The sequence below is a fragment of the Rhinolophus sinicus genome, linkage group LG09 (assembly GCF_036562045.2).
Source record: "Rhinolophus sinicus isolate RSC01 linkage group LG09, ASM3656204v1, whole genome shotgun sequence".
NCBI classification, from domain to species: domain Eukaryota; kingdom Metazoa; phylum Chordata; class Mammalia; order Chiroptera; family Rhinolophidae; genus Rhinolophus; species Rhinolophus sinicus.
The window spans coordinates 6,636,795-6,649,996 of NC_133758.1; the positions used below are offsets into that span (position 1 = coordinate 6,636,795).

Sequence of the window (13,202 nt, forward strand, 5' to 3'; positions counted from 1 at the left end):
CTAAACCACAAAAGGATTCGGATTCATCGACCTGGGGGATTAAGTGCTGTTCTGGCCCGTGGTACAGAACAGGCTTTTGCGGATGGATGATGAGAGCTCCTTTGGACCTAAGAGCTCAGATATGGGGGATGTGCTCTCTCAAACTGTAGGTTTAAGAACCTCATTAAAATACCACCTTAGAGAACGTTTGCCATACAAGACACTAGGAGATGGAACAAATACACTTCTTTCCTCAATTAGCATATTTATGTTTGGATAATATGTGAATAAAGACAACCTGTGGAAGCTGATAAGAATCGAATAGAACAAAGATGAGTGGAGAGATTGTTTCTAGCTGTGAGGAATTTAGGAAGGCGTTCTGGAGTAAGGGATGCTTTTCCCTGGATAGGATTTAACATGACGAAAATAGAAAGTCAGATAAACATTGTGAACTTAGCTGTCATGGATACCAGAGTGTGATTAGAAGTCACAGGTGCTTACATTTGAGTGAAAAGATAAGTTGGAACCAGATAAGTATAGTGATTGGTGCTTTTTTTGTTTGTGGTGGGAGAAGGCCTACCAGGTGTCAAATAAGAGTCACATGATTAGAACCGTGCTGTAGGAAACTGCTGGGTATGGTGTCGGGGTCCCCAAAAGTACCCCCAGGTTCTGAGATTGACTCGGAGCACTCACAGGACTCAGCCTAAGGTCGGGGTCACAGCGATGATTTATTATAGCGAAAGAACACAGCACAGTCAACAAAGGGAAGGAAGCCGTAGGGTGAATTACAGGCTGTGCTTCATTCCTCTCTCAGGAGTCGGGACCACGTGCGAACCAAAGAAGCTCATCAGAGACTCAGTGCCCAGGGGTTTTTATTGGGGATTGGTCACATAAGCACCCCTCTGCCTACCAGTACCAAAAGTTCAGGCCCCCAGAAGGAAAGCAGCTGTTCTCACAAAACCACATGGTTTGCACAGTGTAAGACCAACGAGCCACCACTATCAGGAACTGAAATTCAAGTTCCCAGATGCCAACAAGGGCAACCAAACACATGCAGAGCTTTGTGAGGAAAGCAGCCCCAGGTGTCCTGTGTGAGCTGTGATACACACACGTGTAAATGGAGGAGAGGACCCAGGCGCTGAGGCACCATCCGTCTGGGTCCTCCAGTGCAGTCCGCTTTGTTGCTTTATCAGTTCTCTTCTGCTATTAATGAGATGTTCAATAGATAAGATACATAGAGGTCACTAGGTAACATTTTTACATAAAAATTGGTTGAATGAGTTTGTTCCATGCTCCTATGTTTACCACGTGATTATCTGCACCAGTGCTATACTGGTGTACTATACAGTTGTAAAGTGGAGACATACAAAGATTCGTTTCCTTGTTTTTGTTTTTTAGGTTTAAAGACAATCGAAAAGATGACATTTGGCTTGTAGATGTGAGTATGTAAATTTTTTGTACTAGTTAAGCACCCCTACCATTTTAAGTGTTATTTTCTGTTCTCCACCCATGTACACACAGTTAGTACTTACGTATATTACTCAGTGTGTTTTCTTGGGTAGTACTGTTTGGGTTTTTATATTAAAAATGAACCTCAGAGCCTTATGGTTCCTGGAAAGAAATCTGTTTTTGATGAAATTCTAATGAGGTTGACTAGTAGATTATATCTGAGGGAAATTATGATATGATTTTATTACAGAATTCACCCTCTTTTTTTCATATTGTCCAGGAGATTGTGTATAGTGATATTACTTGGCAGTCAAAATCATATTTCATCTTAATGGTGAACAAAGTCAAATTTTCAGCTTCCTTTCCTCACTTTCAAGTTTGGGATGTATTTAAACCTTAAAATATTTTGGATTCATTTTAACATGCCTCAGTAAAAAAAAAAAAAAAAAATGTGGCAGCAAAAGGGATGAAATACAATGCCACATTGACGATTATTGAAGCCAGGCAATGGGGCAAGAGGGCCCATTGTTTAATTCTTTCTTTGTGTATATGTTTGAATATTTCCATAGTGTAATGTTGAAAAAAAATAGGTAAATCTTATTTCACGAAAATACAACAAGCAGCTTGTTACACCATTTAACTGGAGGTACCTAATTGCCACCCCAGCCATCTGGTGATTCCGAAGAAGGAAGAATTGTGGTTTTAGTTTAATCAGCCTGACTCGTCCCTCTGCCAGAACAGTCATCTTAATGATCTTCCATGTCTTAACCAGTGGAGACACTTAAAGCAGCGAAGTTACCTGCTGAAATTGTTGAAATTTTTGTAGTAGAAATAGGTTGATGTTTATCGTTAACACTTAAGGGGTGTGTATGTGTGTTTAGTGTTCTCATTTTATATATAATATGAACACACTCACTAGGAAGCAAAGATGTTTTTATTGTAAGTCATGTATCTATTTTTAATAGATAGCAGTAGTCATTTAAAATGAACTGAGAGTAGTGTCAATACTAAGAGTTAACCTGTCTAGGCTGACATGTGTATGTTTTATTATGTAACCACTTTGAAAATTATATTTGGATTTTTTTGGTCTAAAACAGGTTATTATCAAATCATTTAGTCAGAGATTCTTTAAAAATGAAGATTAATATCCACAGTAGCACAATGGTTTAGTGGTTGTCTTTTTTTTTTTTTTAAACAAGTTTTATGCACCGTGGTGTGGTCATTGTAAAAAACTGGAACCGATTTGGAATGAAGTTGGTCTTGAGATGAAAAGCATCGGTTCTCCAGTTAAAGTTGGAAAGATGGATGCTACTTCCTATTCTAGTAAGCATTTACTCAGTTGATTATTTCACTGTTCTCATAATGAAAATGTTTTAATTATGCAAAACAGCATTCAAGGTAGGAGGAAGAAATATGTTCTTTTCTCACGTAACATTAAAGTTATCTTAATTTAAGACTGCATGTTTTATGAGTTAAATGAATTTAACCACTGAATGTGTAATGTCCAGTATATGCTAATCTGATGTCGAACAGAGATGGACAAGCCATTGTTCCTGCTTGGAGCCCACTTTTGATAATCAGTGACCTGAGACAACTACACAAACTTCAGTATTAAGCCATTGATGTTGTGTGTGAATTAAGAATGAGCGTCCGTCGTCTGTCTGAGTAGTCGGAAGTGGCGTGGTAGAGGAGGAAGTGGGAATTTGAAGGATGCGTTGAGTTTAGGATAAATAGAAGTGAAGGTCAGGAAAGTATATGCACTAGAGAGGATATGAAAGCAAAATCAGAGTTGGTAATTAGCTTAATAAATATGTACCAGAGAACAGAATGTCTTAAAGCAGAGGTTGGCAAACTGCAGCCGTGGAGGAAATTGGCCCGCTTCCCGTTTCTGTAAACAGCTGTTTTGGAAGACAGCGATGCTCATCTGTCCGCTATTGTCTGTGGCTGTTTTTATGTCCCCGTGACAGAGTCGAGTAGTGGAACATATGCTGTATGCCCCACAAAGCCTCAAGTATTTATTTTATGACCCTTTACAGAAAAAGATTATGAACACCTGTGTTAAAGGATTTGGGAAAAGACAAAATTAAGTTTAGAGAAGTATGAGGTACCACAGAAATTTGGAAAGAGCATGGCTTCAGAAAGCAAGCCTGGATTCAGATCCTGGCTCTGTCCGCTACTTTTGCTGTATAGCACCTGGAAAGCGTCTTAACATCTCTAAGCTTTAGTCTGCATGCTGAGAAATATTTATTGTAATGCCTCTTTTATTGGTTGTTCTGAGATTTTAATGACAGTGTATGTAAAGTCCCTTGTAGTGTTCAATAAACGTAGATTCCCTTTAACGAAGTAAGTGGAAGTATGCCATGTGTGTTTCATTTTAGGAAATCAGTGTTGTGCTCTGGGTACAACTTTGGAACGAGACAGACCTATGTTTTAATCCCAACTCTGCCGTGTCCTATTTTTGTGGCTTTGAAGAAGTGCTTAACCAATCGTAATTTCAGTTTCCTTGTCTGAAAATAGAAGGGTGATAATCCTCTAAGTTGTGGGGATTGCGTTATTTCCAAAATCCCTGGCACAACACAATGGTTTATACATACCAGGAGGAAAGAGATAGTGCCATATTTTAACGGCTTCTGAGGTCGGACAAAGTGTTTTAGTTGTTTATTTGTTTTACTTTTATTAGCATTTATTTGATGCTGAGTTTACTCCCGGGCCACAAGTTTCTGTTTCTTCAGTTCCTTCTGGGAGAAGAGATGTTTTTCTGTGCAGCCTCCTCTTCTGGTTTAGGCCCATCCTGCTGTTTGTCAGTGAGGACCCTCTCAGTGTGGCAGGGGGAGCTCAGGCGTGGGTTAACCTGCGCTTAGCTCTGTAAGTGCTGCAAAGCATGCTGGAGCTGTGTTCACCTGGCTGTGCTCAGTGACCAGAGAGTCTACACCTAGACCTGTAGGTTCAGCATCACTCTGCATTTTTAAGCGTGTGCATTAAAAATTCCGCACTCTTTTTGGGCCACCGACCCTGCATCCAACCCCACTGTTCGGCTGGGCACACCTCCCAACTCCACCACGGTAACGAAGGAATGACACACCTGTAACGTGACATCCTTTAGACACTTGGTGGCTTTTCGGATATGCATACCCTTGATGGCCAGGGCAGTTTCACGAGTGTTCTTAAACATGTAGATTTGAACCTCTCGATTTACATGATTTCGTGGGGTTCTCTGGGTTAAGCATATAGCGAACCATTTGCAGAGGTCACCTCAGGCTGCTTACGGGAAGAGCTGTTTTAGTTTTTATCAGTTATCGATTGAGAAGTAATATACTTGACAAGGCACATGATTTGCAGAAATGTTTTTGGCAGCAATATGTAGGATGGAAAGAAGAACAGTTAGAGACGAGAAGATTTTTAAGTTGACCTTTATGTACATCTGGGTGGGGGATGCTGGAAGCCCAGACGAGGGTGGTTGGCGGTGGAGCCACGAGGAAACAGTAAAGCAAACAGACTTTTCAAGGGTGAAATCATGGATATGATAGATTAGCTCTGTGATATAAAAACGAACAATTGAAAATAATAGTACAAGATTCTTAGTGTAGTTACTGAACTACACTACCACTGGTTTATATGGAAAAGAATAATTAATTTTGTGTGCATTTTCATGTTAGCAGCTGTTTTGAATTGGTGGTATTTTGCTTTATTGATGTTTGGGAATAGGAAACTAGAGTGTAAGTAAGATGTTAGAGCTGGAATTACTGAGTCGCAGAAGTGAATTGTTGAAACTTGGAGAGGAGAAGCGATCAATGGCAGGAAGTTATTGAAGAGAAAGAGAATAATATGCTTGAATTGATGATTCTTGAAATAAGATTTTAACGATGTTTAAGAAATTCTTTTCAACTGTTGCTCATGAAAGTAAATTATTGTGTCTAGGCATATATGCTGACAAGTGTATACTATATATTCATTTATATCGTCATTCGTTCATAGTCACTCAGTATTTACTTGCTAACTATAGTGTGTCAAGCCCTGTACTAGTCTCTACAGATTACAGAAGAACCAAAGCAAATCCTTTTTGTCCTGGAAATGCTTCCAGTCTGTTTGAGGGAGAACGATGAACAAACCGACAAGTACGTTACAGTCTTAGCCGTGGAGCAGTCTTGCGATCACTTGAATCGTTCACTGGAGTAATACCGCACGAGGGAATGTGGGAGTATAAAAAGCAGTAAGAAAAAGAGTAGCTGGAAATCAGTAAAAATCTTACTGTGACGCTACAGTGATAATTAACAGTTTACATTAAGTCAGAATTTTTATAGTACCTAATTCGTTTGCTTATCCTTCACTGTTTATTAAGTGCTCCTATGATTAGGGAGAAAAAGAGCAAGAGTTTTCCTGACTAGCTTGAAGAAGAAAGTATTTTAAATGCTGTGACTGAAAAGTGATATTGTTACTAGGTCTTAAGACTTCATATAGCTTTTTACATACTTTATGATGGAACCTTTTTTTCATTTCATTTTCATAAACCATTAAGAGGTTTAAATTTTGCCTGTGATGTCATGATAGTGATTTTGTGTCTTGTTTACTTAGCATTGTGTTGAATTAATAGGAAAAGAAAACCTCTATAGAGGTTGCAGTGTATGAAATGCATAAATGTAACACATGTCAAGCAAACCATCTGGCATTAGGTAACGGGAAAGTGGAACTGCTGTCTGCGAGACCACCTTCTGCCAAGCAGGTGCGACACACTTCCCACCCTTGACTCCGTGGATGTAGAACAGGAATGCTCCTCTCCCCCTCTGCCAGCCTGCTTGTAAATCCTGTGACTACTTGAGTCGTACATAGTTGATTGAAAACCCACTTATTTATTCACCAGGTATTCAGTGAGTGCTTCCCTTGTGCTGTGATATGCCAGGCACCTCGCGGCATTGGTGAGGCATTGGTTTCTCCTCTCGTGGAATGGGTGTTCCAGTGGGGACAGTACCCAGTGACCATAAGTACATTGTCTGGTGGTATTGGGTGTTTGATGTCAGTGATAGATGCATTTCCCACTTTGTTATATAATCAAGGAGGTCTTTTATGTGCTGCGGAGAAAGCGGTATTTGTCGTCTTAGCCTTTACCGCAAGTTGATAAGTATACAGAAACTACTGTCTAAGACGACCGATAGATTTTTGACATGTAATTCTTAAAGGTTCCTTAGATACTTTAAGACAGCTTCAGTACAGGTATTTGAGTAGAACTTGGAATCAAACAGGTAAAGAGACTGAATTTCTTTTTCAAGCTCACTGCCAACATTGTTCTATGTCTGACTTTAGAATACTGAAGGCTTGGCTGTTCCATAGATATCGCTTCCGTCCCCATAGGTCACTTTTCAGGCAGTCACAGAATCAGTATTTCTCAGACTTTAGTCTGCATACCTGCTGCTTTAGAATTACTTGGGTGCTCATATAAATTCAGATTCCAAAGGCCCACACCAGACCTACCAAATGAAAATTTCTGAGATTGGGTCATATGGGGAGAATCTATATTTTCACATGGACTTCACTTGATTCTGCTGTGTGCTTAAGTTAGAGAATCACAAAGTAATGTATTATTTTGGTGAATAATTATTTATAGGACTTTGGTTTGGGATGGGATAGGATTATTCAGTGATCAAGTGTAGAACATCTCTTAGAGAGTATTTGAGGGTACCTTATTTCACAATCCTATAATTGCAGTGATAGGAAGCAAATGCCATCACACTCAGTCCAACAAATCTCTGTGCACAGAATTCTTAACTAGAAAAACAGGAACTATTGTGATTATCCTGCCCTGTGGGTTTGGAATTGTACCAGAAATTTCTTGATGCATGAGTTTAATAATACTATAACCAAATAACATTAAAGAAGTGTATAATGTCCAGTTTAAATTCAGCTATATATTTTAGCTTTTTGTACATACCCCTTCAAAAATGAGTGCTAAAATGGTTTCATTCAGAAGTTAAAATATGATGTTAGCTGTAATGATGTATTGATTTGTATTATGAAACCACTGCAATTCTGTTTATTCCTCAACCTAAGCGTGACATGGTTTTATGTAAAGATCGTATTTTATCTCTCTCTCCTTGATGTATTAACTTGCAACGGCATTTGCGCAATAACATTGTTATTCTGATTCCTTGTTCACAGATTATATTTGCATGTTAGTTTTGGTCAGTGACTATACTTGAGGGTTGCTCAGACTTGGCACTGCTGACATTTGGGGCCAGATAATTCTTCCTTTGCGGGGAGAAGGGATTCCTGTGCACTGTGGGACGTTTAACAGCACCCCTGGCATCTGCCCACTAGATGCCAGTAGCAGGCTTCTCCTGGGGGACACAACCAAAACTGACCCCAGACATTGCCCAGTGGCTCCTGGAGGGCAAACTCTTCCTCAGTTGAGAACCACTGCTATAGCTTTTCTCTTTTCATGTCAGACACATAGTGACACTAAATGCTAAGAAAAATCGTATTCTTGTGCTGAAAAGCACTTCGGATTGAGTTCGCCGCCTTACTCCTTCCACCCTCCCAGTGTATAGAGGAAATGGCAGAAGGTAATTAGTGGTGAAATGACTTGGAGTAATTTCAGAAACCGCAGTTAGAGGCAGAAGCAGAACTAGGCCCAGAGTCCAAGGTCACCGTGGTTCACCTGCAAGCCTGTCTCTACCGTCATGTTGTCATTTCAGGGAGAAAACAAATGAGATGGGGGCTTCGTGTTTAACCTCAGCTTACGAACATTTAAAATTACAAAACTTCAGAGGTTATTTATTTTACAAAATGAATTTCCATTTGTAAAGAAATGATTCCCAGCTTTCTATACAAACCATTCTCTAATATGAAAAAAGAAAGAAAAACGTTAAACTCAGGCTTGAGTTTCAGTCTCAGCCTTGCTACCTAATGAATGCTTGCCCCCAAGTTACCACATCTTCCTAAGTATTCCATCGTTATCTGAAACATGACGTTAGCACCTTTTCCCTCTCACAAAATTGTTTTCAGGTGTAGTTGAAGGTGTATCAAAGACAGTATAAGCTATCCTACATGTGCTGATTCTTATTAACATCACCTGCACGTTGAGGCATCGGCAGGTAATTACTCAGCACTGAGATCAGGATCAAGAATAGGCAGGAAATGGACCTTGCACTTGAGCAGATTCTCTGCTAGATTCTTTTTCACAGGTTTTCTTATTTTACAACCCCAGCCATCGCCCTACAGGATGAGAGGCGTCCTCCGAAGGGGAAGCACGATCAGAAGTGAAGAACCTTAAGCAGACTGACTGCACAGGTGATAAGTGGAGAAGTTAGGGTCCTAACGCAGATCCACAACTCGGGCTTTGCTGCTCTGCTTTTTTTTAAATTATACAGCCATTTTCCTCTAGGGAATCCTAAGTTTGAAGTTTTAGGAGTCACTGTCGATTGAAATTCTGTCAGAAATGAAGGGTAATGCTGAAGGAGCCAAGGGACTCCAGAGTGGGTGGTGGTCTCCATCTCATCGTGTAGGTACTTGCGAAACTGAGGAAATTAAGTGACAGGGTCAAAGTGTGCTTTTAAGTGATGTGGTTAAGTTTCTCTCTGAAACCTCTTGTGAGAAATACAACATCAAGCTGTAAAACACCACCACTGTATTGTCTCATCGATTGCCTATTTCATTTGTTTAATTTTATTTGTGTATCAGAAAATTTTATGCTGAATTGTATAAGGAATTACTAGTGGATATACCTTCCTCTCCAGTCAATTGTTAGTGTTTATGTTTTAGCAGTTTCCAGAGAGTTTTAGTTGAAAGTAATGAGGACTTGTATTTATTTACCTGCCTCCTTAATTTGGGATGGAAAGCATTAATAACATACTTTATTCACATAGTCTCCCCCGAATAATTTCTTTGAAGGCAATCTCAATAACAGCAGCCTTCAGTTAGAATATACCTGACAATTCAGTTCTAAATTAGAAATGGGCACAAATTAGGCAATTGGTCTCTGAAGAGTCAGGACTTACGTCTTTAGAACCTGAGTTCTCATTTTTGTTAACCTCTCATCAAATCCAGCATTGATCACTTTCCAGTCCCCTCTCTCCATATGTTTAAGGAGAAGCTCTGGAGTTGACAAAGGAAGGCAGAGAGATTTGGGGATATTATTTTGCCACAAATTCACTTATTTCTTGTGTATTGGTGGGGAGTGATTTGAACCCAAAGATTAATGACTATTAAAGCGATTGATAAACCAGGACCCATATATATAGAAGTAGTTTTCTTATACCATAGTGTGGTAAGAAAATATCCTCGAAATGAAGAAAATTACCACAGGGAGAGCTCATGTGAGTAAATACAGTATACTTTACATATGCAAGTATAATTGTGTAAATATATTGTATATTGTCTATTAACTGGGAACATTTTATTTTTTCTTTCCTGTTCTAATTGCCTTGAATCTGTAAAGTGACACAGTATTAATTTGCTATTGTGATTTCTATAATTTATAAAGTCCTGATTCTCTATCATTTGCTTGTTTTTGTTACTGTTTCTTTCCCTCAAAAAGATGCCATTGTAGCAACTGTTGTCTCATTTTAACTAAGGATTTCAGAATAAACTTTGGGACAGTTGGAATTATTCTAGGTTATCACAAAAGCAGAAACTTCTAAAACAAGTAAAGTTGCTTTTAGATCATATATTGACTATAGGAATTAAATAAATTTGCAGATATGGTTTATGTTTTTAAAATTAAAATACAATGCAGTTCTTTTAAGACTCAAAACATTAAAAGGAGAGATGGGCCTTTTAAAGAAATATTTGTCCTGGAAATGAAGTCAAATGAGAAGTGAGACTTTATATATGTGTATATATTTTTTAACAAGAATATCTTATAAAATAAGTACTTTAGAGATAAAATTTTAACTACTCTTTTGGCACTTTTTACTTATTTTGTCATAGTATTTTGTGCGGGCCATAAGTTAGGCTATTAAGTAATACTATATTTTGTATGAGAATGTCATGTTTTTTTTTTCTTTTTTGTGTGTAAGTTTATATTCTTTTTAGACTTAAAAACAAAATATATGAGTTTGTATAAATATATCCATATATTTTCTAAGTAAAAGGCTCATTTATTACTTAGTTTCTCGTTTTTTAAAAAAATTTAGAATTATTTATTCTTTTTCTTATCAAGGCATTGCTTCAGAGTTTGGAGTTCGAGGTTATCCAACAATTAAGCTGTAAGTTGAGTGTTGTATGTTTATATGTATATTTTTATTAGTTCACTCTACTTACGTTTTATTACATTAATTTCTAGTAGCTTCCTTGGAGGATTGAAGATTTGAGTTCAGCAGTTCTTTCTAGGTGCAGTATGTGATCAAAAGACAGGGACTGCATCTTTTTTTATGCTTTTCTTTGTATTTAGGTAAATGTGTTGTTCACGGCTAATTCACTGAACGTGTCTGAGTACTAACTGTGCAGGACAAGGGATACAGTCGCAAGTGATAAAACGCTTTTCACCCATGAGCTCAAGAGTGTGTTCCGCTTTGCCACGTGAATCCTGTCTCCTAACAAGTTGTGCTTTTCTGTAATTACAATAGACATTGCATTTGAGATGAAAGCAACAAAGAGAATCAGATTTGTGAATGTTAATTCTAATCTGGAGGTGTTGATCAAGTCTAATACAGAGTGTCTAAGTGGGAAGAAATGGTGTGGTAATTCTACAGGGCTTATTTTATAGTGGCTTTACTGAATTTTCTCAGGAGTTTCATCCGTGTCCTTATTTTGATAATGTGGGGAGTTAAATTATTTTGAAACTTATTTTTATATGAAGTAAGTTTCTCAGTATTTTAAAATCTCAAATTTCAAAATTTGAGTAATTTTGATTTTTTATTTCTTGGGTTTTGTGTTGACCTCCCTCCCACCTTCCCCCACTTTTTAAAAATGTTTCCTAAACCTTTTACTTTCTTGTGTTATAAGTATATTATCCTGTCCATTCTTGCTGTTTAATTGTAGATGTTGTATTGTGCTTTTACAATTTTTTTTTTTTTTTTATCTCAGTTGGACACAATTCATTGGTAGACTTTTGGAAAATTATCTAATTTTCCAGAAGGGGTGTTTTTACGCTTTGTTTTACTCTGTAATCTTCGAGCATCTATCAAGTTACTACTTGTTGTATTGCTTAAAATTGGTTTTACCTCTACCAAAATAATTTTAATTCCCTGTTCTTTTACTTACTTTTTAAAAGAGAAGATAGTGAGAATTATAATGCTTTACCAAGCTCTTGACCATGCATGTGTAGATTATTCATTATTTAGAAGACATAGATACAACTATTGAATACAGAGTAAAATAGTATCATGTGATTTTAATAAAATACAGCCATTTTCTTTATATTTTGGGTTTCTGGTCTCCTGAAGCCAGTTGTCTATTTTATGTGGTTATGCTGCTTCTGAAACACCTCTGCATTAACTGTTTTATATATTGTAACTTTATGTAATAAGAGAGAGTGATTAGCATTAACTATTAACACAGTTGAAATAATCCAAGCTTTTTTCTTTTTCCTTTTCTTTTTAAGATTAAAGGGGGACTTGGCTTATAATTATAGAGGACCACGAACTAAAGATGATATTATTGAGTTTGCTCACAGGGTATCTGGGTAAGTTTTTACTAGAAAAGGCCTCTACTATATGATATTAATATTTGGAAATTAAATGTTTTTTAGTAAACCATTATTGAACACATATTTTTAGGGACTTAACCTAAATAAAATGTGTCTATTTATGAGAAAAGAGGGTTATGTAGCATATGTAAAGAGATCCTTTAAAAAAACAAAAGGGTCTGTCATTTTTATTATATACTCATTAACCTCATATTTAAATTTTTTCAGTGTATAGAAGAATTTTTCCCCCAATTTTTAATACATTTTCAAAATTTGATTACTTCTAACAACTTTGTGAATCTTAATTTTTATTCTTTTTTATAGTTTTGCTTTTGTACTCCCTGGTTTATCTCTATTTATTTATTTATTTATTTTTTAAGATTTTATTGGGGAAGGGGAACAGGACTTTATTGGGGAACAGTGTGTACTTCCAGGACTTTTTTCCAAGTCAAGTTGTTGTCCTTTCAATCTCAGTTGTGGAGGGTGCTGTTCAGCTTCAAGTTGTTGTTCTTTCAGTTTTAATTGTGGAGGGCGCAGCTCAGCTCCAGGTCCAGTTGCCGTTGCTAGTTGCAGGGGGCACAGCCCACCATCCCTTGCAGGAGTCGAACCGGCAACCTTGTGGTTGAGAGCCCACGCTCCAACAACTGAGCCATCTGGGAGGCAGCTCAGCTCAAGGTGCAGTGTTCAACCTTAGTTGCAGGGGCAGAGCCCACCATCCCTTGCGGGACTCGAGAAGTTGAACTGGCAACCTTGTGGTTGAGAGCCCACTGGCCCATGTGGGAATTGAACCGGCAGCCTTTGGAGTTAGGAGCATGGAGCTCTAACCGCCTGAGCCACCGGGCCGGCCCCGTCAATTTATTTTTATTGTTACCTAATTTCAGAGTTTTAAGAGAAACCCCACAAGATTATTATTCTGAATAGATTTGGGCTTCTAATCCATAACCTGTGATACTAGATGCAGCTAAAACACTCTCCCTGATCTGCATCATGCTGCTTCATGCCAATTGTGAGGTATTATTGCACATTTTGCTTATAATGTGACATAATTAGAACCCAGAGATCTATTTGAGTTATAGATCTCTGAAGTTTTACTGACAAGGAACTGAAATTCTTCCATAAACATTTCCTGTTGGTTTGTTTTGAATGCAGTAATTTT

General features: G+C 37.8%; 1 protein-coding gene across 2 annotated transcripts in view; it reads left to right on the forward strand.

Annotated features, from left to right (window-relative positions):
* TMX3 (thioredoxin related transmembrane protein 3) overlaps positions 1 to 13,202 on the forward strand; it is a 41,105-nt gene that overhangs the window by 6,241 nt on the left and 21,662 nt on the right. For both annotated transcript variants that reach the window (XM_019729345.2, XM_074339862.1), the window contains exons 3-6: positions 1,378 to 1,417; positions 2,628 to 2,751; positions 10,580 to 10,625; positions 11,963 to 12,043. In XM_019729345.2, coding sequence (XP_019584904.2) covers positions 1,378 to 1,417; positions 2,628 to 2,751; positions 10,580 to 10,625; positions 11,963 to 12,043 — 291 coding nt within the window. The remainder of the gene's footprint in view (positions 1 to 1,377; positions 1,418 to 2,627; positions 2,752 to 10,579; positions 10,626 to 11,962; positions 12,044 to 13,202) is intronic.